A 20,933-nucleotide genomic window follows, 5' to 3' on the forward strand; every position below is an offset into this window, starting at 1 on the left:
GAATTAAAAAATTGCTGTATTCACCAGAAATTCTTAGAAACAGGAATCAGCTATTTTTTATTTGAAGAAATTCCTTTCAGTAGAGTTCCTTTAGTCAAAAAATGTCCCCTACTTTGAAATCTAATAATTTTGAGCTGTGTAGAGAGAGTTTTCAGAGATTAAAGTATCATGGAAATAATCAGTATTTTATTTGTTTCAGTTAGAAATGTTCTGAACTTACAGCAGGCTTGGCCACCCCTTGTTGATCTCATTAAATAGACAACTCACCCAAGGAAAATGTGATCTTTTCGGATGAGCTATTCCACACTTTGTTTCCAGGGACTGGAGACAGAGCCATACACCAGATGGTCAGGTTGTTTGATTGGGCTGGTTTATTATCATACACACTTGTCAAAACAGACTTCAGTTCCCAAAATCCTCCTTTGTCTTTTCTCTTTTCATTAGTAATGTGTATTTCTACAAGGCAGATAAGAACAAGGTTAGTCGCCAACGTTTTCCGTATGAGCCATACAATGATGCCAAGGCATGGCTAGAGGCAGTGTGGTTCATGGTGATACAGAATCTAAAGTGGTCAAACCACAGCTTCTTTGCAGTGAGCGTTTGTCCGGCAGGCCTGGAATTAACCTGACCTCTTTTGTTCAAGCTCCTGCATGGCATCGATCCATGGTCAAGGTATGAAATATATTGATTAAAAGTGTTGCTTTATTTGTAACCATGGGTCTAGTGGGTCTAGGGACAAGTTTTCCCAGCTCATCAGCATTGCTTATTGGTAACAGTGAGATTGATGATTTGCCCCTTGCCTAGGCGAGAACCTGTGAGGACTTTTCTGTCGAGTGTCAGTAGTAGCAGGAATATGCTTAAGTGACCGGGAAAATATAAAACCACCTCAGCTGAGACTCCATTTTGGGCTCCCCGCTTTGAGTGCTGTAAATGTGTACATGGGAGGCATAACCTTACTTTAAGACTATTGCTGCTAGATTATATCCTTTTCCTGAATTAAGCTGTAGACTTATAACACTGTCATTTGGGGTCCTGCAAGTCTTCTTTAGAAATATTAACTGCCACTGTTAGTACCACCTCCAAATAGCATACATGGTAGAAGGAAATGAATGTAAAACTCTCCAGCCCTGTAGGCCAGAACTTTCTCTCACAGCTTCTTGACATTGAGGGTTCTAAATGCCAGTTCTGAAGTTATCACTTGCCGAAGTAATAACTAAATGCAGTTGTGTGCTGGTAAAATTCTGGCCATACCTCCTGGCCTCAAGGTTGGAAGGGTAGTGGGCACATCAAATCACAGCTTATTTAACAGAACATATCTATAATGACCTTTAAAAGATATTTGCAGGATTGCATCCTGTCATTATTGTGGGTGAATTGTTTTTAAAGTGATCTAATAACAAAACCAGTTAATAGTCTCAAAATGAATCAAGTGGATCAATACAATCATTCATCAACGTAAACTTAAAATTTTATCAATTAAAGATCATAATGCAGCAAGAGCTATGTGACTCAGTTACTGCTGAAAATATACTGAGCTCTGAGGAAAAATGACTCAGGAGAAAGGAGAAGGGCTGCTGTCCCAGGCAGGAGACAGCTGGGATTGTCCTGGCAGAGGCTGCCATGTTTACCACCTATGAGAACATGGCTTTGTATGTTCTCACCTGAGCTTGTCTTGATGTGTGTCCTGCTCCAGGAACTTTTAATCCTCTTGGTAAACATGTTCCTTGTCATGGAGCCAAGTCCTTTATGTACACTTCCTCCAAATCTCCTCACCCCCACCCCACCCAGATCCTTGCAAGCAAAGGTAGAAATTATTTGTTTATTGGTTTAAAGTAGTGATGCTAAGTTCACTGAACTAAATGAAATGATTAATTCACGTATGTTGAATTAAACTTGTTTGCACTCATATAAAAGATTTGCATTTACTAACAGTTAGATACAATGTTAGTGTTTATATATGAATTGACCAAGTCAAATATATTTCTTATATTCTGGGAAATGTTACCTCCCAACCCCTTGGAGGAGCTAGATGAGGTACGAGAAAATGGCATTTGGTAGTAGGCAAGATGATGTTTTTCTTGGAATGAGAATTGCTCTTAAATGCCAAGATCAACTGGGGCAGTGGCAACTTCTGTTGTTCGTGGTTTTCTTTCTTTGCCAAACCCGCTTCCATTGACTGATTTCCTTACCTTCTCTTTCACCTTGAGGGAAGCTTCTCTCTATAAACCATGTGAGATTTGCTGTGGGAAATACATTCCACAGTGAGCAGGTAAATATTCTCTGGAGGGGGTTAAAGGCAGAATACAGAAAGAATTATTTGCCAATTCAGAAGAAACTGAATTGGTACCCCTTACATCTCCACCAATCCTCAAACAAGGCAAATTGGCACAAAATTATTTTCTCCACTTTTAACAAGGCAGTGCTTACCTTTAAGAGGTTTAATGAGTGAACTATAAACAGGCAATCTCCTATAGAGATGTTATAAATTAATGGTTAGAATTTAAGGTCAATTTAAGAAGAATCTAGGACTATACTAACGTTGCAAGTCTGGATTCTGGAAAAGGAAAATTACATCCCTACACAGGCAGAATAAAACTGTATAAATGGAAACCAAAGAATAGAAAGAAGAAGCTGTAACAGGCAGCGGCCAGAGAAGAATATTCTGTTAGACTGAAAGCTAAAAGAGAGCCAGACTTTTGTTGCTTTCGTTTCCCAAATAATGTAAAGTACTATTTGTAGCAACAATTACAGGAACCATTTAATATAAACATCTCACTTTTGACTTGTAAAGAGTTTTCCTAATTAATTTTTTATTTTATCATCTAAACAATCCTATAGGCTAGATAGGACCCACCTTATTATTGCCATTTGACAGATGGGGAAATCAAGGCACAGAATCACAGAATGGTTAAACGGAGTAGAATGTAGTTGATGGCACAATTGGAAGAGTTACCTTAATCCCAGTCCAAGACATTTCCTGGTAAAACACGTTGTATTGAAATAAGAAAGAAGTAGAAGAAGAGGTAGCTTATGTTACAAAACCCGGGAGCTTAGAAGAGGGTTAGTTATGTTTTATTTCCAACACTGTGTTTGTTCTTTGTAAGATGGTAGTCTTTTCAAGAGCCTGGTGAAAATATCCGATAAGACTTATCGGATCTTCATTATTTTATCTGAGACGCTGCAAAATTATAATCCCATTTTTAGTTACTTGTTTTCTCATCCAGAGATATGTGTGTTTTACATATGACCAGCCCTAGTTCTTAGTTCTCAAATATTTTTCATTGATGAACATGAATATTGATGAATATGCTAGTTAACTAGTAAAGAACAATTAACTATATTTAATGCTTGGTGTGCCAATTTCCCCACAGGATAGTGATGCCCAAAGAGTCTGGTCTTGAGCAGAACTGAGAAACCAAACCTCAGGATACTAAGTCCCATCTTTCTGGTGAGATCCCACTAAGGAGCAGTTGAACATCCCTCAGAACATCACATCATGGCAAAAACCCCAAGGAAATCATGAGACTTTCAGAGGAGGTCATCTGTTGTATCCAAAATGGTAGTAGCAAACATTGCAGCCCCAGCTTTCCTACCCATTCAGCACTTGCCAGTGGGATGCAGGCACGTGACAGGAATGCAGCTCCATGAAATTATGTCTCTTTCTGTCCTAAAAGTAAAACCAGGTCCCCTGAAATACATTCTTATTAAGTAAAGGAAAGAGTATTCAGTTTATTTAATCCAGTAAAGTGCCAAAGATTGATATTTATCTCCAGGTTGTCCATGTAAGAGTTATAGGAAAAAAATGTTTTTTAAAAGTTGTAAAGGTTTGTATTAATGCCCATACCTTTAACCCCTCTCATGATTCATTTTCTCCATTCTCATTCAACCCATCAAAAGATGAGGATATGGTCATATCAGGAACAAGTAGGGGTTCCATTATTTCATAAAGGTAACTGGCTCACTGAAGAAATTTCTTGTCAACTTAATAAAAATATCAAAAAGATTAACTCTTGTAGATTCTCTGAATTCAGATTTCATGGAATGATCCAGATTTCATATATTCTATACCAGCTCCAGACAGTGTTCCAAGATTTTGTTTAGGGATATCGTTCTTGTCCCGAAACTCCTTTAGTCTCCAAAATTGAAGAGCTTCAGACTAAACTAGTTCAAATTGAAGTCGAACATATAATGAAATGTCAAGCACATATGGTTTTGCTGAGCAAGCAGAGCTGTATTTCTTTGGGAACTTCCAAACAATTAAGAAGAAAAACATACTAAATTTGGGGAAAAAACGAAGTAAATATGAACAAGAGTTTACGTACACAGACATATGAGCACGCACGCGCATGCGCGTGCACGTGCGCACACACACACCCCTTACTCTGCTGAGAAGTCAAAATCATTCACTCACTCAGTGTGTCCGTTGCATTCATGAAACAAGCAAGTTATTGGTTTCTCCAGCACATTATTCTAAGTACCTATGGAATAAGTGAGCAGTAGCACAAAGAATTCTGCAGTAAGTGCCAAAAAGTATTTGGAGAGTTCTGTGGGAGTACAGAGAAGGATGAAATCTGGGAATAACTTAGAGGGTACAATTATATTCTGTGGACAGGCAAGAGTTGGGCCTGGATCCAACAGGTGAAAAGTAGTGGGGAATTCACAAAGATGGGCAGATGCAACGGTTCATGGGCTTGGGAGTGAGGTGGGGATGTTGTCCTGGAAGGAGAGGTTGGAGCAGGATAAAACTGATGAGTCAGGAAAAATGAATCCAAATCTGGCTGTAAGACTGATCATTCCCTTATTTCCACAGATGAAATACTGAAATGGTGACTGACCATTTGTAAATTATCCCATATTCAGTTTGCTTAAGTTTGGACAGAACCTTTTCCAAAGGACTTTTCACAGACTCAGTTTGAAAATAGCTGTTTAGTCTAGAAAGAGAAAACCTAAAAAAAGAAAAAAAAAAAGTTTCCCTATTTGTTTACCAACTCTTCATTTCTATTTGGGGTCTCTCCATGCCCCACACATTTATTTTTCACTTGAAATTTGACTTTCAGTCTCTACATGTTTTCTACTCTACCATTTCTATATTTTCTTCTATAACTCAAAATTTTTTTCTCCCATGGACACCTTCTTTAAAATGTGCCTGTCTCCTCTTAGTAGGTTTTCCTTCCTAAATCTATCTATCTATCTATCATCTATCTATCTGAAATACATATTTTTTGCTTAAGTTGATTATCCCTTTATTTCATTCCAACTGAGAGTAGAAGCCAACATATTTCAGCTTTTCCAATTCTAGTTACATAATATAATAAAAAGCAACCCCAAATTTGCTATATTTCTCTAAATCGGGGGGGAAGTCCTTTCACTTAATCTTCCCCTTTCTGCAAGTTCTCTGGCTTTTCTACTGACCGTATTTACAACACCAATAGTTTCCAACCAAAAATGGAGACTCATGGTCTGACAATTGGACAAAATATTTGAAACCACAGATATCCTTGAGGCATGTGGTTTCTCTGCCCATATGTCACCCATTCCCCCTCTTAAATCTCCTTCTTTGCTTGACAGGCCAGATGATCTAGTCTTCTGGAAACAGAACTTGCAGGTGCTTGACTTACTGTTTTACTACATGATATTTGCCAGGGACAGCTTTCTTCAGTGGTGGAGCGGGGCGGAGAAAAGTTTTGCATTTATTGCAGAAAAACCCTATAGGCAGGGACACACCCACTTGGAAACCAGGCTTCCCTGGAAGTGGGAGGGAACAGGAACTGGAGGTGCCCTCCTCCCAGGGATAGGAGTCAGCTAACAGCCTTCCAAGGCGGCAGGAGTGCTCACCCTGCACCGGAGCCATCAGAGACCAGTCCAGAGCCTTGCTTGCCTATAAGTACCCACTTGCGGCTGGGAGGTGCTTCCTGACTGTTCAAGGTTGCAAAGCTTGACGAACAGGCTCTCCATCACTTAAGAAATGACCCAAGAAAGGAGAGAGAGGTCAGGCTGTTTTTAACATGTACTATAATTTTCCCTTGGTTTATTTATTCTTAAAATGAGGTACATCTCAAAAGAAGCCAAACATCTGGAGTAAGCTGCTGTCAGGAAGTTCTCATCAGCTGTTGGCTTTGCAGGCGATGGTGCCTGGGAAGGTGGAGCATGGTGAGCTGCTTGCCCAGGACACCGAGGCGCGACCAGGTCTGTGGAGGTTCCCTCCACCTCTCTCTCCTTCGGGCATGCCGGCTCCTCCCGCTGAGAACAGCTAAGTCTGCTGTGTGGAGTTCCTAGAATCCCAGCCCCAGAGGGACCTCCTTAGGGACAAGCTAACCTCACACTGAGGACTTTATTTCCCAGACCCTGGCAGACTTTGTAGCCTCCGGACAGCCTGTTGCATCCGTTCTGAGGAAACGCGAGTCTCCAGACATCAGCATCTGTCTATGCTCGCTTCTACCCACGCTGAGGGAGACCCAGTGAGGCCCCAGCCCTGGGGCTCCTGAACAGCCTGAACCCCAAGGCTGCTCCTCCTGCTTCCAGAAGGCATTGGATCGATCTCCAGGAGCGCAGCAACAGCGGAAGCAGCCAGGAGGAGAATCAAGAGAAAAACCTAAAATTTTCAATATTCAAAAACACCTGTGTTGCTGGTTGATGTAGAGAACACTGAGATCACTAAAGAGCTTTGTATTTGTTGCACGAATTTGTTTTGTCTTCTGGGCCAGCCAAGGAGGGATCAGTATGTATCCAGGTCATGGAGGGAATGTACAGGAGGGCCTCCGAGGCCATTTTGCTTGGCTCTGACTCACCCCTACTCTCCAGTGAAGCAGAAAGAAGGAAACATCACACCACCCAGGTGTGGCCAGCCTTTGACCATTATTGCAAATCCCCAAGAGTCACCACAGTCCCTTCCCAGGTACACTTTTAGCCTTAGAGACTTTTGGAAAGGAAAGCTGTAAAGAAGAGACAGGATGAGGCGGGAAGAGGAGGAAGAGGAGGGAACCAGGATAAAGCAAAAGGGTACTTAGAAGTGAAGGAGGAGGAGGAGATCAGTGAGACGGGAGAACTGGTTGGCCCTTTTGCGGGTGCCATGCCCACCCTGATGCCCCACAACAGGGGGACTTGGTTTTCCGAGGCCTGGGAGTATTTCCACCTGGCCCCTGCCGGTGCTGGACACCATCCCAACCCATACGCCACCTGCCGCCTGTGTGGCGGGCAGGTGGGCCGTGGCCCTGGGGTTAACGTGGGCACCACAGCCCTGTGGAAGCATCTGAGAAGCATGCACAGAGAGGAGCTGGAGAAGAGTGGCTATGGTCAGGCTGGGCAGTGCCAGGCTTCAAGGGCCACAGCTCCCCACAGGCACTGGGGGCAACTGGGCCAGGATCCTGGAGCAGGCCAGCCAAAGAGAAAAGGAGGTACTTAGGAGGGAGAGGGCAATGGAAAGGAGAGAGCAAGCCCTGGATGAGGTGGAAAGGGCCATCCTGGAGATGAGGCGGAAGGTGATGGCTGAGAAGAAGGCCTGCCAGAGGGAGGAAGACCAGCCCGCAGTAGTTCATCCCTTCCATTTTGTTTAAACGGGGCTTGGGGGATTCTATCCTGAAAACACTGACTTTAGACCCATAGCAGACAAGGCCATTTTAGTTCCAGCTCTAATATATAGTGAAGTGGCTTAGTGGGATTTTGTCTTTAAGAGAAAGAGAGCATAGTATGGGTTAATCTCAGCAGGTCTGAATTGGCCAAATGCTTGTCTATAAGGTTCCTTAGAGGTGTATTCACCAAAACTTTAAAATATACTAACTAAAGAGAAATGTCAGTTTGCCACCATGGGTCTGTGGGTTATTTGGGGGCAGAATGTACCAGCCCGTCAGCACTGATGAGTGAAAATAATGGGATTTATGCCTAGCACTTGGTTTTGGTGGAACTGAAGGTTTTGATGGTTGAGGCTGGTTGGGTGGCTGGAATATGCCTATGTGACCAGCTCACTCTTGAGACCCCACCATGAACAGAGATTAGGCTTCCTGGGAGAGAGGTGTTTGCACACATGCTGGTGTCGATTTGAGAACTGGATACAAAGCTTGTTCTGTGGGACCCAGCAGTGGAAGGACAAAGAAACCAGAGCCTGAGATCTCCAGACACTTCTGATGCATATCCTTCTCCCATTATTGCCATGCTTATATTAAAGCTGTTTCATCAATATAGCCTGTCTGAATCCTGTCTTTCTCACAATCTAACACATAAGTAACTAATGCATAATTAGCACAGAGAAAATTAAAGACTTTTCAACTCACTTGAATTAAACATTAAGAATAGAGGATATGGGCTTCCCTGGTGGCGCAGTGGTTGAGAATCTGCCTGCCAATGCAGGGGACACGGGTTCGAGCCCTGGTCTGGGAAGGTCCCACATGCCGCGGAGCAACTAGGCCCGTGAGCCACAATTACTGAGCCTGCGCGTCTGGAGCCTGTGCTCCACAACGGGAGAGGAAGCGATAGTGAGAGGCCCGCGCACCGCGATGAAGAGTGGCTCCCACTTGCCGCAATTAGAGAAAGCCCTCGCACAGAAACGAAGACCCAACACAGCCATAAATAAATAAATAAATAATAATAAAAACAAAACAAAACAAAACTCAGTAAGACATAAAAAAAAAAGAACAGAGGATATATATTAAAGCATAATTTGATTTCATTTTAAGCTCTGTTAAAGGAGGAGTATATGAGGAAGAGATGAAAGAACCTCAAAAAGAAAAAGAAAAAGAAAAAGGTGGAGAGATTGGGGTATATTAGGAGAAATAAAGAACAGAGGCAGAAAACCGAAAAAGAAACAGGGATAGAGAAGAAATGTGAAGATAAGAGAGACAGTTCCCTAGAGAAAATTCACCATGGAAAGGTAGGAGACCCTGACTGTCTGAGAGAGTGAAGGACAGAGAACACGTTCTTAGCTTCTGAGGTCGATTTTAATGAGTTAAGTAGCTTTTGTTTTGTCCCCGCATAACACACAGACCACTCATTCACTTGAGCAGTAGGTTTCAGATTATATTCCTTTTTAAGGTACTAACTGCATGCCAACGCCTTGCTCTCCGAGTTTTTAAGAGCTGTTCATCTTTAAATATTTAGAGATGCTTTGAGAAAAGGGATCCAGCAGTCCATATGGAGAGGAAAATTCCCTGGGCTGCTGAGGATATGCTTAAAATATTAACTCAGGAGTAGAATAAAATCAAACTAGAAACTACTCTGGCCTTTGTGCTGGAGCTGACTTGTTTCGGATGATTCCTGTAGAACCTATTATTTATTTATTTTTAAAACTGCGTTGGGAGTGGGGAAGGGGGCATGGTGAGAGCAGGGGAAGACAAGAGGAGACAAAGCCAGCATTTCATCTTGTAGACAGCCATGTCCCTAAAGCAGACAAGATCCTGGTATAATAATGGTGTCTTGCCTCGTTCGGTCCCCACCTATGTGGCTCCTTTTTACTGCTGTTCTTAGACATGTCAGCAGCTCTAACAGTCAGATCTCTCTTCCCTGTGAGCTGTTTGTGAAAAGACACAAGTCCAAATACCAGGCTTGTGAAAAACCCAGGCTGCATTGCAGTCCTGTAATCCCCTTTTTTCTAGAAACCTGCCTGATATTAAAGCTTTCACCTCCCTTATGGTTTCCCCCCAGGGGTGTGGTGCCCCTTTTAGGACCCTCTCCAACTGTGGTGAAAGCTCAGGGGCTCAGGGGCTCATTGCTGCAAATGATGATGGCGGCTGGGAGTCACACGGCTGGAGATTTGGACTCAGAGTCTTAAATAATGTGCCACAAAAGATGCTATGAGGGGAAAAAAAGGCTGCGATATCTAATCTTAAACACACACACACAACACACACACGCACACACACACAGGAAATGGAGCTTAAGAAGGTCAGGGAATCCACAAAAACTCAGGCTTTGCAAAACCAAAATTAAATAAACAGAAACAATCAAATTCTGTAAATAGCTACTGGAGTTTTCCTGCTAAACTCTGATGTTTTGCTTTTAGATTACAGTGTCTTTAGGCATTTTAATCCCACCTGCTTTTGTTTCCTACGTTTCACAAGAGGTAGCTTTGTTTTTTGTTTGTTTTTTTACTTTTTTTCCTAAATTTTGTAAAACATAATAGAGAGTGACAAGGACAGGACCCATGGAGATGATTGAGTAAAAGCACAGGCAGGAAAAAGAGATACATGTGGCTCATGGAAAGACTGCCCTGTTGAGTAAACTAGAGTTTTCGTGTATCTCTCCTGTGCTTTCTTTTGCTGCATCATCAGAGTAAGGTATAAAGGGCCAGGGGCTGCAGCCGAGGGACTCTTCGGCCCAGCATCTTTTGCTCTAGAGCAAAAAGCTGCTACATGGGGGGCGCTGAAGTTTATGTTAAAGACTCTTTCTTTCCATGGCGCTGTGGAGGTGAGGCTGTGTGCCATGCTGGAGCCCTGACAAAGCCGAGCCCTTGGAAACACGCAAGAACACGACATCCATAGGGGTGACACTCTCCGTGGACATCCCTAGCATGTCTAAGCCTGAAAGGCATCATTGATAGAATAATTTGGGGGCTTTTCTATTCTACAGGAAAGCTACATTAACCATAAGCTTTGTAATTTTAACCAGTACCACTGGAAGACACAGTTCACAGCTGACCAAACCCCTACTGTTCTAACACTTAGGGCTGCTGGTGCAGTGAACATGTAGCACCTAGTAAGCATCAATACATGCATGTTGACTTGGTTAATTTTTAAGAGATGAAGGGAGGAGGGTAGGAAATTACCATTACTGAGCACTAATGGTTGCCAGATAGTAGATACTTTGCATACAGGTCTCTCATTTGGTCCTTATGTCACCACTGTGAGGTTGGGATCATTGTCCCTGTTCATTGATGAGGAATCTAATCTAATCTAATCTAATCTGGTCCAAGGCCCAGAGTTAATAGTGAAGGAGGAGAATTCAGACCCAGGTTTATCAGATTCCACAACCTATCTTGTTGTGTTTTTTCATTAACCCCCGCTGTCTCTGAGAATCAATCACATAGCAGATTTATGAATATTCATGCAGAGGAAGGAATAAGTGAAAGAGCGTGAGTGAGTGATAAATAGTGGGAAGGGAAGAAACATTTCTGAGACATCCACTCTGTGCTACATACTCCATTACTGTGCAAAAATCTAATGCACCTAAGAACCCTGTGTAATATTTATTATGATCCCAGTTTTGGAGATGAGTTAGTTGGGACTCATAGAGCTTAACTACTAGATGAGGCTATGTTGCTAGTAAGTGGTTGAATTAGGATTTGACCTTAGTTCTATTTGCCCCTGAAGCATGATCGCCTTCCGTTATGCCATCCTGCCTGGGTACGGGCATGCTAAATTCTCATCCCACCTCTGCCCTTCATTAGTGGCTCAGCCAGTGGTTTAGACTCTCCAGGCCCCAATTTCTCATCTGTGAAATAACAGATGTTCTACCTATTTCAGAGGCTTACTGGGAGCATCACATGATAAAAGCATGTGAAAGGGCTTTGAAGAGTTAATAAGTTATTAAAAATATAATTGGGATTATAAAAATATCAGAGTGAGGAATTACCAATGTTTGGCAAGGTCTGAAAAGATCCAAAGACAAGCTGTGCCCTGTAGCTGGTTATGTGGAGGTGGTGATTCCACAACAACTAATTCCAACTAATTCCCCAGGAAGGAAAGTTCTCTGGTTTTTCTAGTCAGTGCCCAGGGAAGCACGGGTACAGAAGAGAAAATCTGATGACACATAAGACAAAGTCTTTTTCTTTTTAAACTGGAATTCTGGGATCCAACTTTGTGGTTCTATATCTGGATTGAGTCCATGTTACCTATAAACATTGGCCCAAGAACCTACAAAAAAAATCCTGGTAAGAAACAAAACACCTACCAAACATTATATCATTCGATTATTTATTTTACTTAAACTACTGAAATGCAGTCCACTAATAAACTTGAAAATTAATTGTGGCAGAACACAAAAATGGAAACCTTTCCTATGTACTTGGGACTATAATAACAATTAATCTAAGAGACTAATTCATAAAATCAAAAGACTTGGATAATACACTCATCTAAAACCATACCACAGAGCCTGAGCTATGATTTGTATGCAGCTGTCAAATTACATGACTGATGTTCAGTGAAAACATGACAAGAAATCATAAGTTATTTAATGTTCTTGGGGCTAGAAGAAACTGGAATATAATTTTCTCGCATCCCATGTAACAGGAAATGTTTGAGAATTAAGGAGAATATGTATTTTACTTGGGATTTTGAAAAGTTTCAATGAAGTCATAATGCCACAAGACAGCTGGTCAACACACATTAGTAGTAATAACAACAAAATGCTTATTGAGCACTTAATATATACCAAACAATATACCAAGAATTTTTCATGCATTATTTCATTTAATTCCTAAAAACAACAACAACGTGCTGATACTCTCCTTACCCCCTTCATATAGATGGGAAAACTGACTACAAAGGTGTGAAGTAATTAGTTCAAGGTCACAGCCAGCAAGAGGAAGAGCTGGGAAATAAGCCCAGATCCCAGAGACTAGAGGCTGGGAACTACCTACAAGAATTTGAAGTCCGAGGGCCCTATTCTAATTTCCTTTTTCTCCTGCCCTTCCTTGTACTGCCTAAGAAATAGCCAGGGTTCTGAATGAGTTCAGAAGGGTATATTTCCTCTTGTCACTTAAAAATAACAACACTAGGAAAGCTGGCATAGGAAATGAATTAGGACAAATTAAACGTCAAAGGATGAGCAAAACCCCCATTCTTACAACGGGATTCACACTGCTTTCTGCCCTACTTTTCCTTCACTATCTACTTCAGTATTTATTAAACAGAAATTTAAACAATTGAGACAATTTTTCCAGGAAATTTAAGGACTAAGGATCACAAGATCACATGTTCTGGGAGCCCTAAGTCAGAAAATAAGGATTCCCATTTGGGTTCTAGAGTCAACTCAGCTTTCCTTCATTCCCACCAGAAATTAATTGGAATAAGGTCCTTTGAGAAACATTCTGAGCAACGATGCAAACTGACACACCTTGGCATATTATGCTGTAGATTTTCAAAAGCTTTAACGTGACTCACCTCTCCGAAGACACCCATGGAATTATTTTCCACAATCGTGGGGATTTCTGGCTTAGCTTAAAGGCAAATAAAACACAGTTAGTTAGTGGCCCTGAATGATACCCTACCTGGTCACTAGTGTGTGTGTGTGTGTGTGTGTGTGTAAAAAATACATAACTCATCAGATACTTATTAAACTCCCACTGTGTGCCAGCAGTATACTAGATGCCTAGGAAACAAAGGTGAAGAAATCATATTCATCATCTTCGAGAAATTTACATTTTCATGGAAAATACAGATACATAAACTAGAAATCAGAATTGATAGAACTGATATAAGTACTGCTATTAAGGACATGTGGGATCTGAAGAAAGCTTTTAAGAGAAGCTTCTAACCTAACCTTGGGGAATAAGAGGGGGCTTTGGGAAGAGGCCGCATCTGATATCTGAAAGATGCTTCTGGGTGAGTCAGGTGAAAGGAGGAATGTGGGGGAGAGGAGGGGCAGGCAGTGGGCAGACGGAAGAGAGGAATGTTCTATGTGTCCAAAGGCCTAGAAATAAAGCACAAGTTACAGGTCCCTGAAGGGGCAGGAAGAACACGTGGTTCTTATTTCGTTGTTTGGTACTAGAAAAGATCAGGGGCTATTTCAGTGATTTTGTTGTCCCGCTAAATTGTAAGTGCCTTGGAGCCAGAATGCTTTATTCATCTCTCCATCTCTAGCACTTAACAGTGCCCAGCATAAGACAGACATTGAGGACATCATGTTGAACTGAAGTGACTTCAAGTAAGTTCTTTTTTTTTAAATTTTTATTTATTTTTATTTATTTATTTATTTTTTTGGCTGCGTTGGGTCTTCATTGCTGCGCGCTGGCTTTCTCCAGTTGCCGCGAGCGGGGGCTACTCCTCGTTGCGGTGCACGGGCTTCTCATTGCGGTGGTTTCTCTTGTTGCGGAGCACGCGCTCTAGGCACGCAGGCTTCAGTAGTTGTGGCACGCGGCCTTCAGTAGTTGTGGCACATGGGCTCAGCAGTTGTGGCATGTGGGCTCAGTAGCTGTGGCTCACGGGCTCTAGGGCACAGGCTCAGCAGTTGTGGCGCATGGGCTTAGTTGCTCCGCAGCATGTGGGGTCTTCCCAGACCGGGGATCGAACCCGTGTCCCCTGCATTGGCAGGCGGGTTCTTAAACACTGAGCCATCAGGGAAATCCCTCAAGTAAGTTCTTGAGTATAGCAGACAAAGCCCTTTATGAACCAGTGGAAAAAATATTAAGACCCTTGTCACAGATGCCATCAGTGTCTGCTACATCCACTCAGCCTCTGCTTACTGAAGGCCTCTTGCTGGGCATATACATGACCCTCTCCTGAAGATTTACTGAGGTTATGGAAACACACTCAGTCCACAAGTAGAGCAGACTGGAAGTCCCAGAGGGTTAATGGTGACAACAGGTGGGGAGTTGGTGGATAATACCCCAGCTTCCTCGCCTTTGTTTGGGATAACTCTGATGTGTATTCTCCCAGGGTTTCCCAGTGGGAATGAGCTCTAAGCCCATAGTGCTAACTGGTTTGATCACGTACATTTTATTATCTTCCTTCCCTTCCTTGACATATTTTCCCACTCCTACGTTTCCTAGGACTACCTCTCAAATAAATTAATTTAATTCAAATCCTTGTCTCAAAGTTTTCTTTCAGGGGAACCCAAACCAAGATACAACCTAAAATAGTTATGGGAGGAGGCCTATTTCTGATTTCCTATTAGCAACAAATGCCAGTAGAGTGAAGGACCTGAAAGAAAGAACAATTACTAAAAGTTGCAGAGGTGACTGAGAGAGACAGATTCTTTTGGGGGCTCAGGACAATTACGTTTAGAGCTTAGGAGTGCAGGAGAGCAAACTTGTGATGGCAGGTGACTCCCCACAAAGGAAAGGAAAGTCAAAGGAGACTAGTGAGAGGGATGCAGGACGTAGCAGAGGGGAAGCTTCTGATCCCTGGTCTTCCAGAGAATGAAGGTGTTCTGGAAGAAGAAATAAACTGGACTTAGGGCCTACAGAATGGCTCAGTGATATATTTGAGTATTTATTTCAAGGTTTTCATGTTTTTGTTTTTGGTTTATTCTATTTGGGGAATCACCCAGGCACACAGAGTGGGTCCTGAATACGATATGTGTATACCTCTGCCAGGATCACTATGATATACACTCGGGTGACACCCCCAAATAGATTAAAGACTGTCCAAACACAACACAGCTGGCCCATTTGCTAAAGGAGAAAACCAAGAAGCAGGAAAAATCTAATTCTATGAACAAATAGGCAGAGTTTCGTATTTTTAAGCATCCATTGAAAGGAGCTCAAAGAAGAAGAAAACAGAAATATAGAGACAGAGAGATGTAGAGACAGGGTGATAAGGATGAGATGTAAAAGAGTAAAAAGCATTCCAGACCAAGATGAAGGCATTTTAATGCAGCAAAGAGCTACAGGACATGGTTTACATGTTGACAAGGCAATTAGATGGAGTTACGGTACAAAAACTCTTGGTCAAATGGGACACAGTTTGCCTAACACAGAATTATTTTTTTTTCACACCCCGGATGGCTGCCTCCATCGATTTGCCAATAGTCAGGCCAGATGAGTCAGCTTCATGTTTGTGCTAAGACAGTCATACCCCATGAGTGAGCGAATGGTGATGTCAACAAAAGAGATGAACAGCCTTTCCAACTCATCACAGGGCATCGTCTAGGCTCCATAAGGAACCTGATCATCAAGGGCAATTGATTATTTCCTAGCCCATCCCTGAGAAGAGATGGAGAAAGAGGGAGGGAAGGAACGAGAAAGGGAGGGGGGGCAGGAGGAAGAGAGTGAGAGCTGGAGAAAGAGATATAGGAGAAGCTATAAGCAAGCGACTTCAAACTAAATACATTTTGGCTGTAGCTCTTCCCACCTTTATGAACTAAAGGGTTTGCATTTCCTTCAAAATACTGAATTGTGTGACCTTTAATAATAATCAATAAGATTCTAAGTAAAAACAAAGATTTTTCACTTGTCCTATCATTCGGACAACTGAGAAAAAAATCTACCAGCCCATGCTCTTAGGTTTTGTGAATTATTTTCTCTTTGTTTACCTCATTTTCAAAAACAATTAATTACTCATCCGCATCACTGTTTTTCTCTTTGCCTTCATTCAAAAATGATGTTTTAAAAAACACAGTTCTTGGTCACAAAAACGAAAAATATCCAAAGCCAAGGGTTTCTGTTTATGAATGTTTCCTTGCATCACTGAGCAAAACAGAATTTTCACATTTCCCTTAAATTCACACCCTGCAGAGTCTCTGCAATTTGTTTGAGGCCACAGTGGATATTTCAGCTAAGCTCCACTCTCCTGCGAATGCAGGGTCAGAAGGCCATCCCAGAAGGTTCTTTTGCTGGAGAAGCTGGACAGTCTCTCACCCCAGCTGGCCTTGGTAGGGGCGCGAGGACTCCTGCAGAGTTTCTTTGGAGCTGTGTTTATCATCTTGCTTTTCTCACACTGGCCTTATTCCACTCTGCTCCAGAAAGCAACTAAGGCAATTAGACAGCTAAGCAATTAGACCTAGTTATAATTAAAGAGACTTCCAGTATTCTCAGGAAACATTAAAATTGCACATAAGGTAGTGGGCACCAGGAAAATGACCGATCTATGGCAACTGAACCATCATTCTTTAGCTTCCTACCCTCGTCCCCACCCCTAACACGAATGACAAGTGTCAAGGCAAACAGAACTCCAGAATAGTGACCCTTGTGCCGCTGCTCTCCCGCTAACAGGGTGCTTCCTCTTTAGTGGAGAGAAAGCAGGAGACAGTGACAGGAGGATGGCAGGGAGTCCAGAGAACAGAAACTCTCACCTAAAACCCTGACCGTGGTGGAGCGCCTGAAGATTTTGCCAGACCTGACTACAACCTGGCAAGAGAACTTCCGGCCATCACCCTGGATTTGGACTGGAGAGAGGTAGAGGCTGCAGTCTGTACCTGGCTTGACTCTGTCTTTAAATAACATGGAATTGCTGATGGGGTGATATTGGGTGAGAAGTGTTTCCTGAGTTCCATTATCCTCCTGATGAGTCAAAAATGGTTACCAGCTTTGAGCACTCAGTTGTGCCAGCTCTGGACTAGGTGTTCCACATGCAGTAATTCACTTGTATCTTGTAACAATAGGGATGATGAATGAAGAATTCAAATTAAGAGATACTGAGTATGTTACTAGAGAAAGTATCATTACACTTAACTTTCAGTTATAAATTAGTGTCACTCTCTCCTAACACAAATAGAAACTTGCTGCTCTTCTGACTAAAACTTGCCTTTCCTGACCTTCCATAAGTTGCATATTGGGGGTGGGATTTGGGGGGTGGGGTACAGCCCTGGGAGCTAATGTCAGATCATAATTCTCATTTCAAGTTCTGAAATCTTACTGCTAAGATGTGCTCAGGAGGCTGTATCAGTTTTACTTATTAAATCTTCACTGAATTGGATGATTACACTCGTCCTCGCTTCCCAGCATTCCAGCATTCCGTTAGGAAAGGTCTCATTTTAGCTCCCTTTGGAGCCAGGACTAGAATGAGGTAAAGAGAGTCTCCTAGGATGCAAAATTTAAGGAAGCACTCACTCTCAGGATCTTGTAAGTGCAGGGTGGGCACCTGAGAGTGAGCGCCTCCTTAAATTTTGTGTCCTTGGTATCTTCTTACCTCCTTACCTCAGCCTAGTTGCGGTCCTTCTGTTCTTATTTCTGTGATTGTGACCTTCAAAAAGCACACATAAGGAATAGGCTGTAAATGTTAATCTGAATTTGGAGATCAGAGTTTAACTGGAGTATTTGATTGCTCTAGTCCATATCCTTTTTGTGGGTCTATGAAAAAAAGCCTTCATTATTCTTGCCTTAGCCTGAATCTCATGGACAAGGTCCCGGAGATGTCACAGTGTTGGGCAGGGTCAGTAAATGTGCTAAGGGCCTAGTGAGGGCGGGACTCTTAAGGGGCATAAGCAGAGAGGAAGGGCTATGTCCTTATCCTCCTTCAGTATAGCTCAATATTTTCAACTGAGTTGCTTTGAACACATGCTGATGCACAAGCTTCTTCTCCGGAGGTTCTAATGGAGTTGTTCTGGGATCAGTCTCATCCCAGGGCACTTTTTTTTAAAAGGTCCTCAGAGGACCGGGGGCTGAGAACCACTGGTCTAACTCCAAACAACAGATGAATCATTATGCATAGGGGTCGGGGAAAATGGAAGGAACTGAAAAGGAGAAGGGTGAACAGGAATGCATTGGATGGGGAAGAAGTCATGAAATAATGAAAACAAAGGTCTGTGATTTGGAATCTCTAGTTTAAAAAACGAGACAGATTCAGGGTAGAAGAAAGGGAAGCCAGGTGAGGGAGAGAATTCAAGTATGAGCTGGGAGCAGAGCAAGAAGTGGAAAACGGGAAGGCAGACTTCTTAGATAGTTTATATAGGCATTTCCAGAATATACTTAGTAGAAACTCTTACGCAAGACTATTTTTTAGGTGAACATGGTGAGGATTGGTATCAGCTTTACCTACAGATATACAGGTAGTACTGCCTGCAGAGAATCACAGACTTACTCCTGAAGCAAAGAACATAACGTTATACCCACATAAAGTAGGACTTAAGAGTCTGTGCCACTGCCTTCCTAACGAGGAAGGATACAGAAAATTAAAGGGAGAGAACTTATGTTCCGGAGACAGGGGCCCCAAAAGGAGCCCTGACAGCAGAAGAAAGAGGAAGGCATTTCACTCAGCGTCTGCTGATCTGGAGGCCAGTAATTAAGGAGGCAGGCTCCCCCTGCAGGTTCTTCAGCACAAGCTACGTTTTACAGCTATAGTTTTATGCACAGGGACTGTTTTTGTGAGAATCTAGGGGTTCAAAATGCTTGATCTTTTAGTAAATGATTCGCCATTTGGAACATTTCCATCTGTCACTCTGTCGTGGAAGAAGGGCAGTCAGAGGCTGAAGGTGGAGATTGGTGAGAAAACTGTTTTTTCCTTTATTGCATAGCTGGGGGTGACTGGCCAGGGTGGTTTAATAGATGGAGAAAAGATATTTAAAAAATTATGCAGAGGGTTTTTTGTTTGTTTATTTTCTGGGTGCTTGACTGTTGTAGAGGAGCGATTTGTTCCTTCGCTGGGATAGATGGATTCGGTTGCAAAGTGTGCCCTGTAATCTACAACATCAGGACAGCCTGAGAGATTCCAGAGTCTCCAGATATAAATGGGCCGAGGCAAGAATCTGCATGTGAGCACCTGCCTTTGTGGAGCAAATGGGAAGAGAGGTGACAAAATGCAGGGAAACAGTGAAATGTCTAGAGCTGGGAGAGGGAGAGACAATACTAACATTATACGATGACCACTACTACATTTTTATATTCTTGTTAGTCATAGCTTAAATTTATTTAGCACCTACTGTGTTTTAGGCACTGTGCCAAGTTCTTTCAAGTCTTACCTTATTTACTCCTTACAGCGATCTGGAATAAACCAAGGTTAGCTAACTTGCTCAAAGGTCACACAAAGAAGGTATTTAAGTCACAGCACCAAAGAAGGGACAAATAAGCCCCTGAGACAGCATGTCTTAATAAAACCAAGCCATCACAAATACAATTTTTTTTGTGGACTATCTCGAATGAAAAATGTATAAGAAATTCCAGGAAGCCAGAGGTCTTTGTATAAATTGGAGATTTTAGAGGTGTGGACAATTTGCTGATTGAAAGGAGCCTTTTATGATATATTGATCTACCTTTGGTGATAGGGGTCAGAGAATACACCTCAACTCCTACCTGATAAGAATGATCTTAGGGCACCTGTTCTTCCGGAAACAGACTGGTAGGGGATCTTGCACAGAACCTTTATTCTTGCCTGTTTTTCTTTTCTTTTCTTCTTTTGATAATCTTAAAAATATTAATAAATATTTCTAAAACTTCATGGGATTTCCAACTTGGTGGACCCCTACAAAACTGAATGAGGAATGTAGACTGAACTAGCTAATGTATATGATACACCTACACGAGTCCTAACACTCAATAGATGTTCAATTAATACTAAATCACTGTCCTCCAGCCTCAACTGAGTCAGCCTGCTGTGAATTCATGAGTATTTACTCTCTGCTCGACTAAACTGAAGAATTATGGAGAGTCCTAAAAAGAACTCTTTAAAGATTAGTTTTTTTTGTTTGTTTGTTTGTTTTTTAAATTATTATTTATTTATTTATTTGGCTGTGTTGGGTCTTCGTTTCTGTGCGAGGGCTTCCTCTAGCTGCGGCAAGCGGGGGCCACTCTTCATCGCGGTGCGCGGGCCTCTCACTATCGCGGCCTCTTTTGTTGCGGAGCACAGGCTCCAGACGCGCAGGCTCAGTAGTTGTGGCTCATGGGCCTAGTTGCTTCGCGGCATGTGGGATCTTCCCAGACCAGGGCTCGAACCCGTGTCCCCTGCATTAGCAGGCAGATTCTCAACCACTGTGCCACCAGGGAAGGCCTAAAGATTAGTTTTTAATATGTATTGAGCATAGGTACTGTGCTAAGTTATTTAGCACCTCACAACAACACCATGGAGCTGGTACTGTAACAATATAATTATAATATAATTATAAAACTATAATTATAAAATAATTGTAAAACTATAATTATATAATTATAATTATAATTATATTATATAACTTCAATTATCCCCTTTTGTGGATGACAGAACTAAAACTAAGGCTGGGCAACGTATCCAAGGCTGTACAGAATTCTGAGACAAAAGGAAAAATGTGTGTCCCTATATGCACTTATCAAAATATTCTCCCATATTTTGCCTCAGTGGAAAAAATGAATAAACCCTCTACAATTTAACATTTTG

The 20,933-nt window shown here is 42.2% G+C and overlaps 2 protein-coding genes across 2 annotated transcripts in view; one reads left to right on the forward strand and one right to left on the reverse strand.

Moving 5' to 3' along the window:
* CD96 (CD96 molecule) overlaps nucleotides 1-20,933 on the reverse strand; it is a 96,091-nt gene that overhangs the window by 44,776 nt on the left and 30,382 nt on the right. Inside the window, 4 exon segments of the mRNA XM_068545543.1 lie at nucleotides 268-456; nucleotides 2,190-2,280; nucleotides 13,092-13,147; nucleotides 16,942-17,149. Coding sequence (XP_068401644.1) covers nucleotides 268-456; nucleotides 2,190-2,280; nucleotides 13,092-13,147; nucleotides 16,942-17,149 — 544 coding nt within the window.
* ZBED2 (zinc finger BED-type containing 2) lies at nucleotides 6,951-7,553 on the forward strand. The gene is given in 3 exon segments (XM_068545542.1): nucleotides 6,951-6,984; nucleotides 6,987-7,305; nucleotides 7,307-7,553. Coding segments are annotated over 3 exon segments (600 nt in total).

Source organism: Eschrichtius robustus, chromosome 6, assembly GCF_028021215.1.
Source record: "Eschrichtius robustus isolate mEscRob2 chromosome 6, mEscRob2.pri, whole genome shotgun sequence".
NCBI lineage: Eukaryota > Metazoa > Chordata > Mammalia > Artiodactyla > Eschrichtiidae > Eschrichtius > Eschrichtius robustus.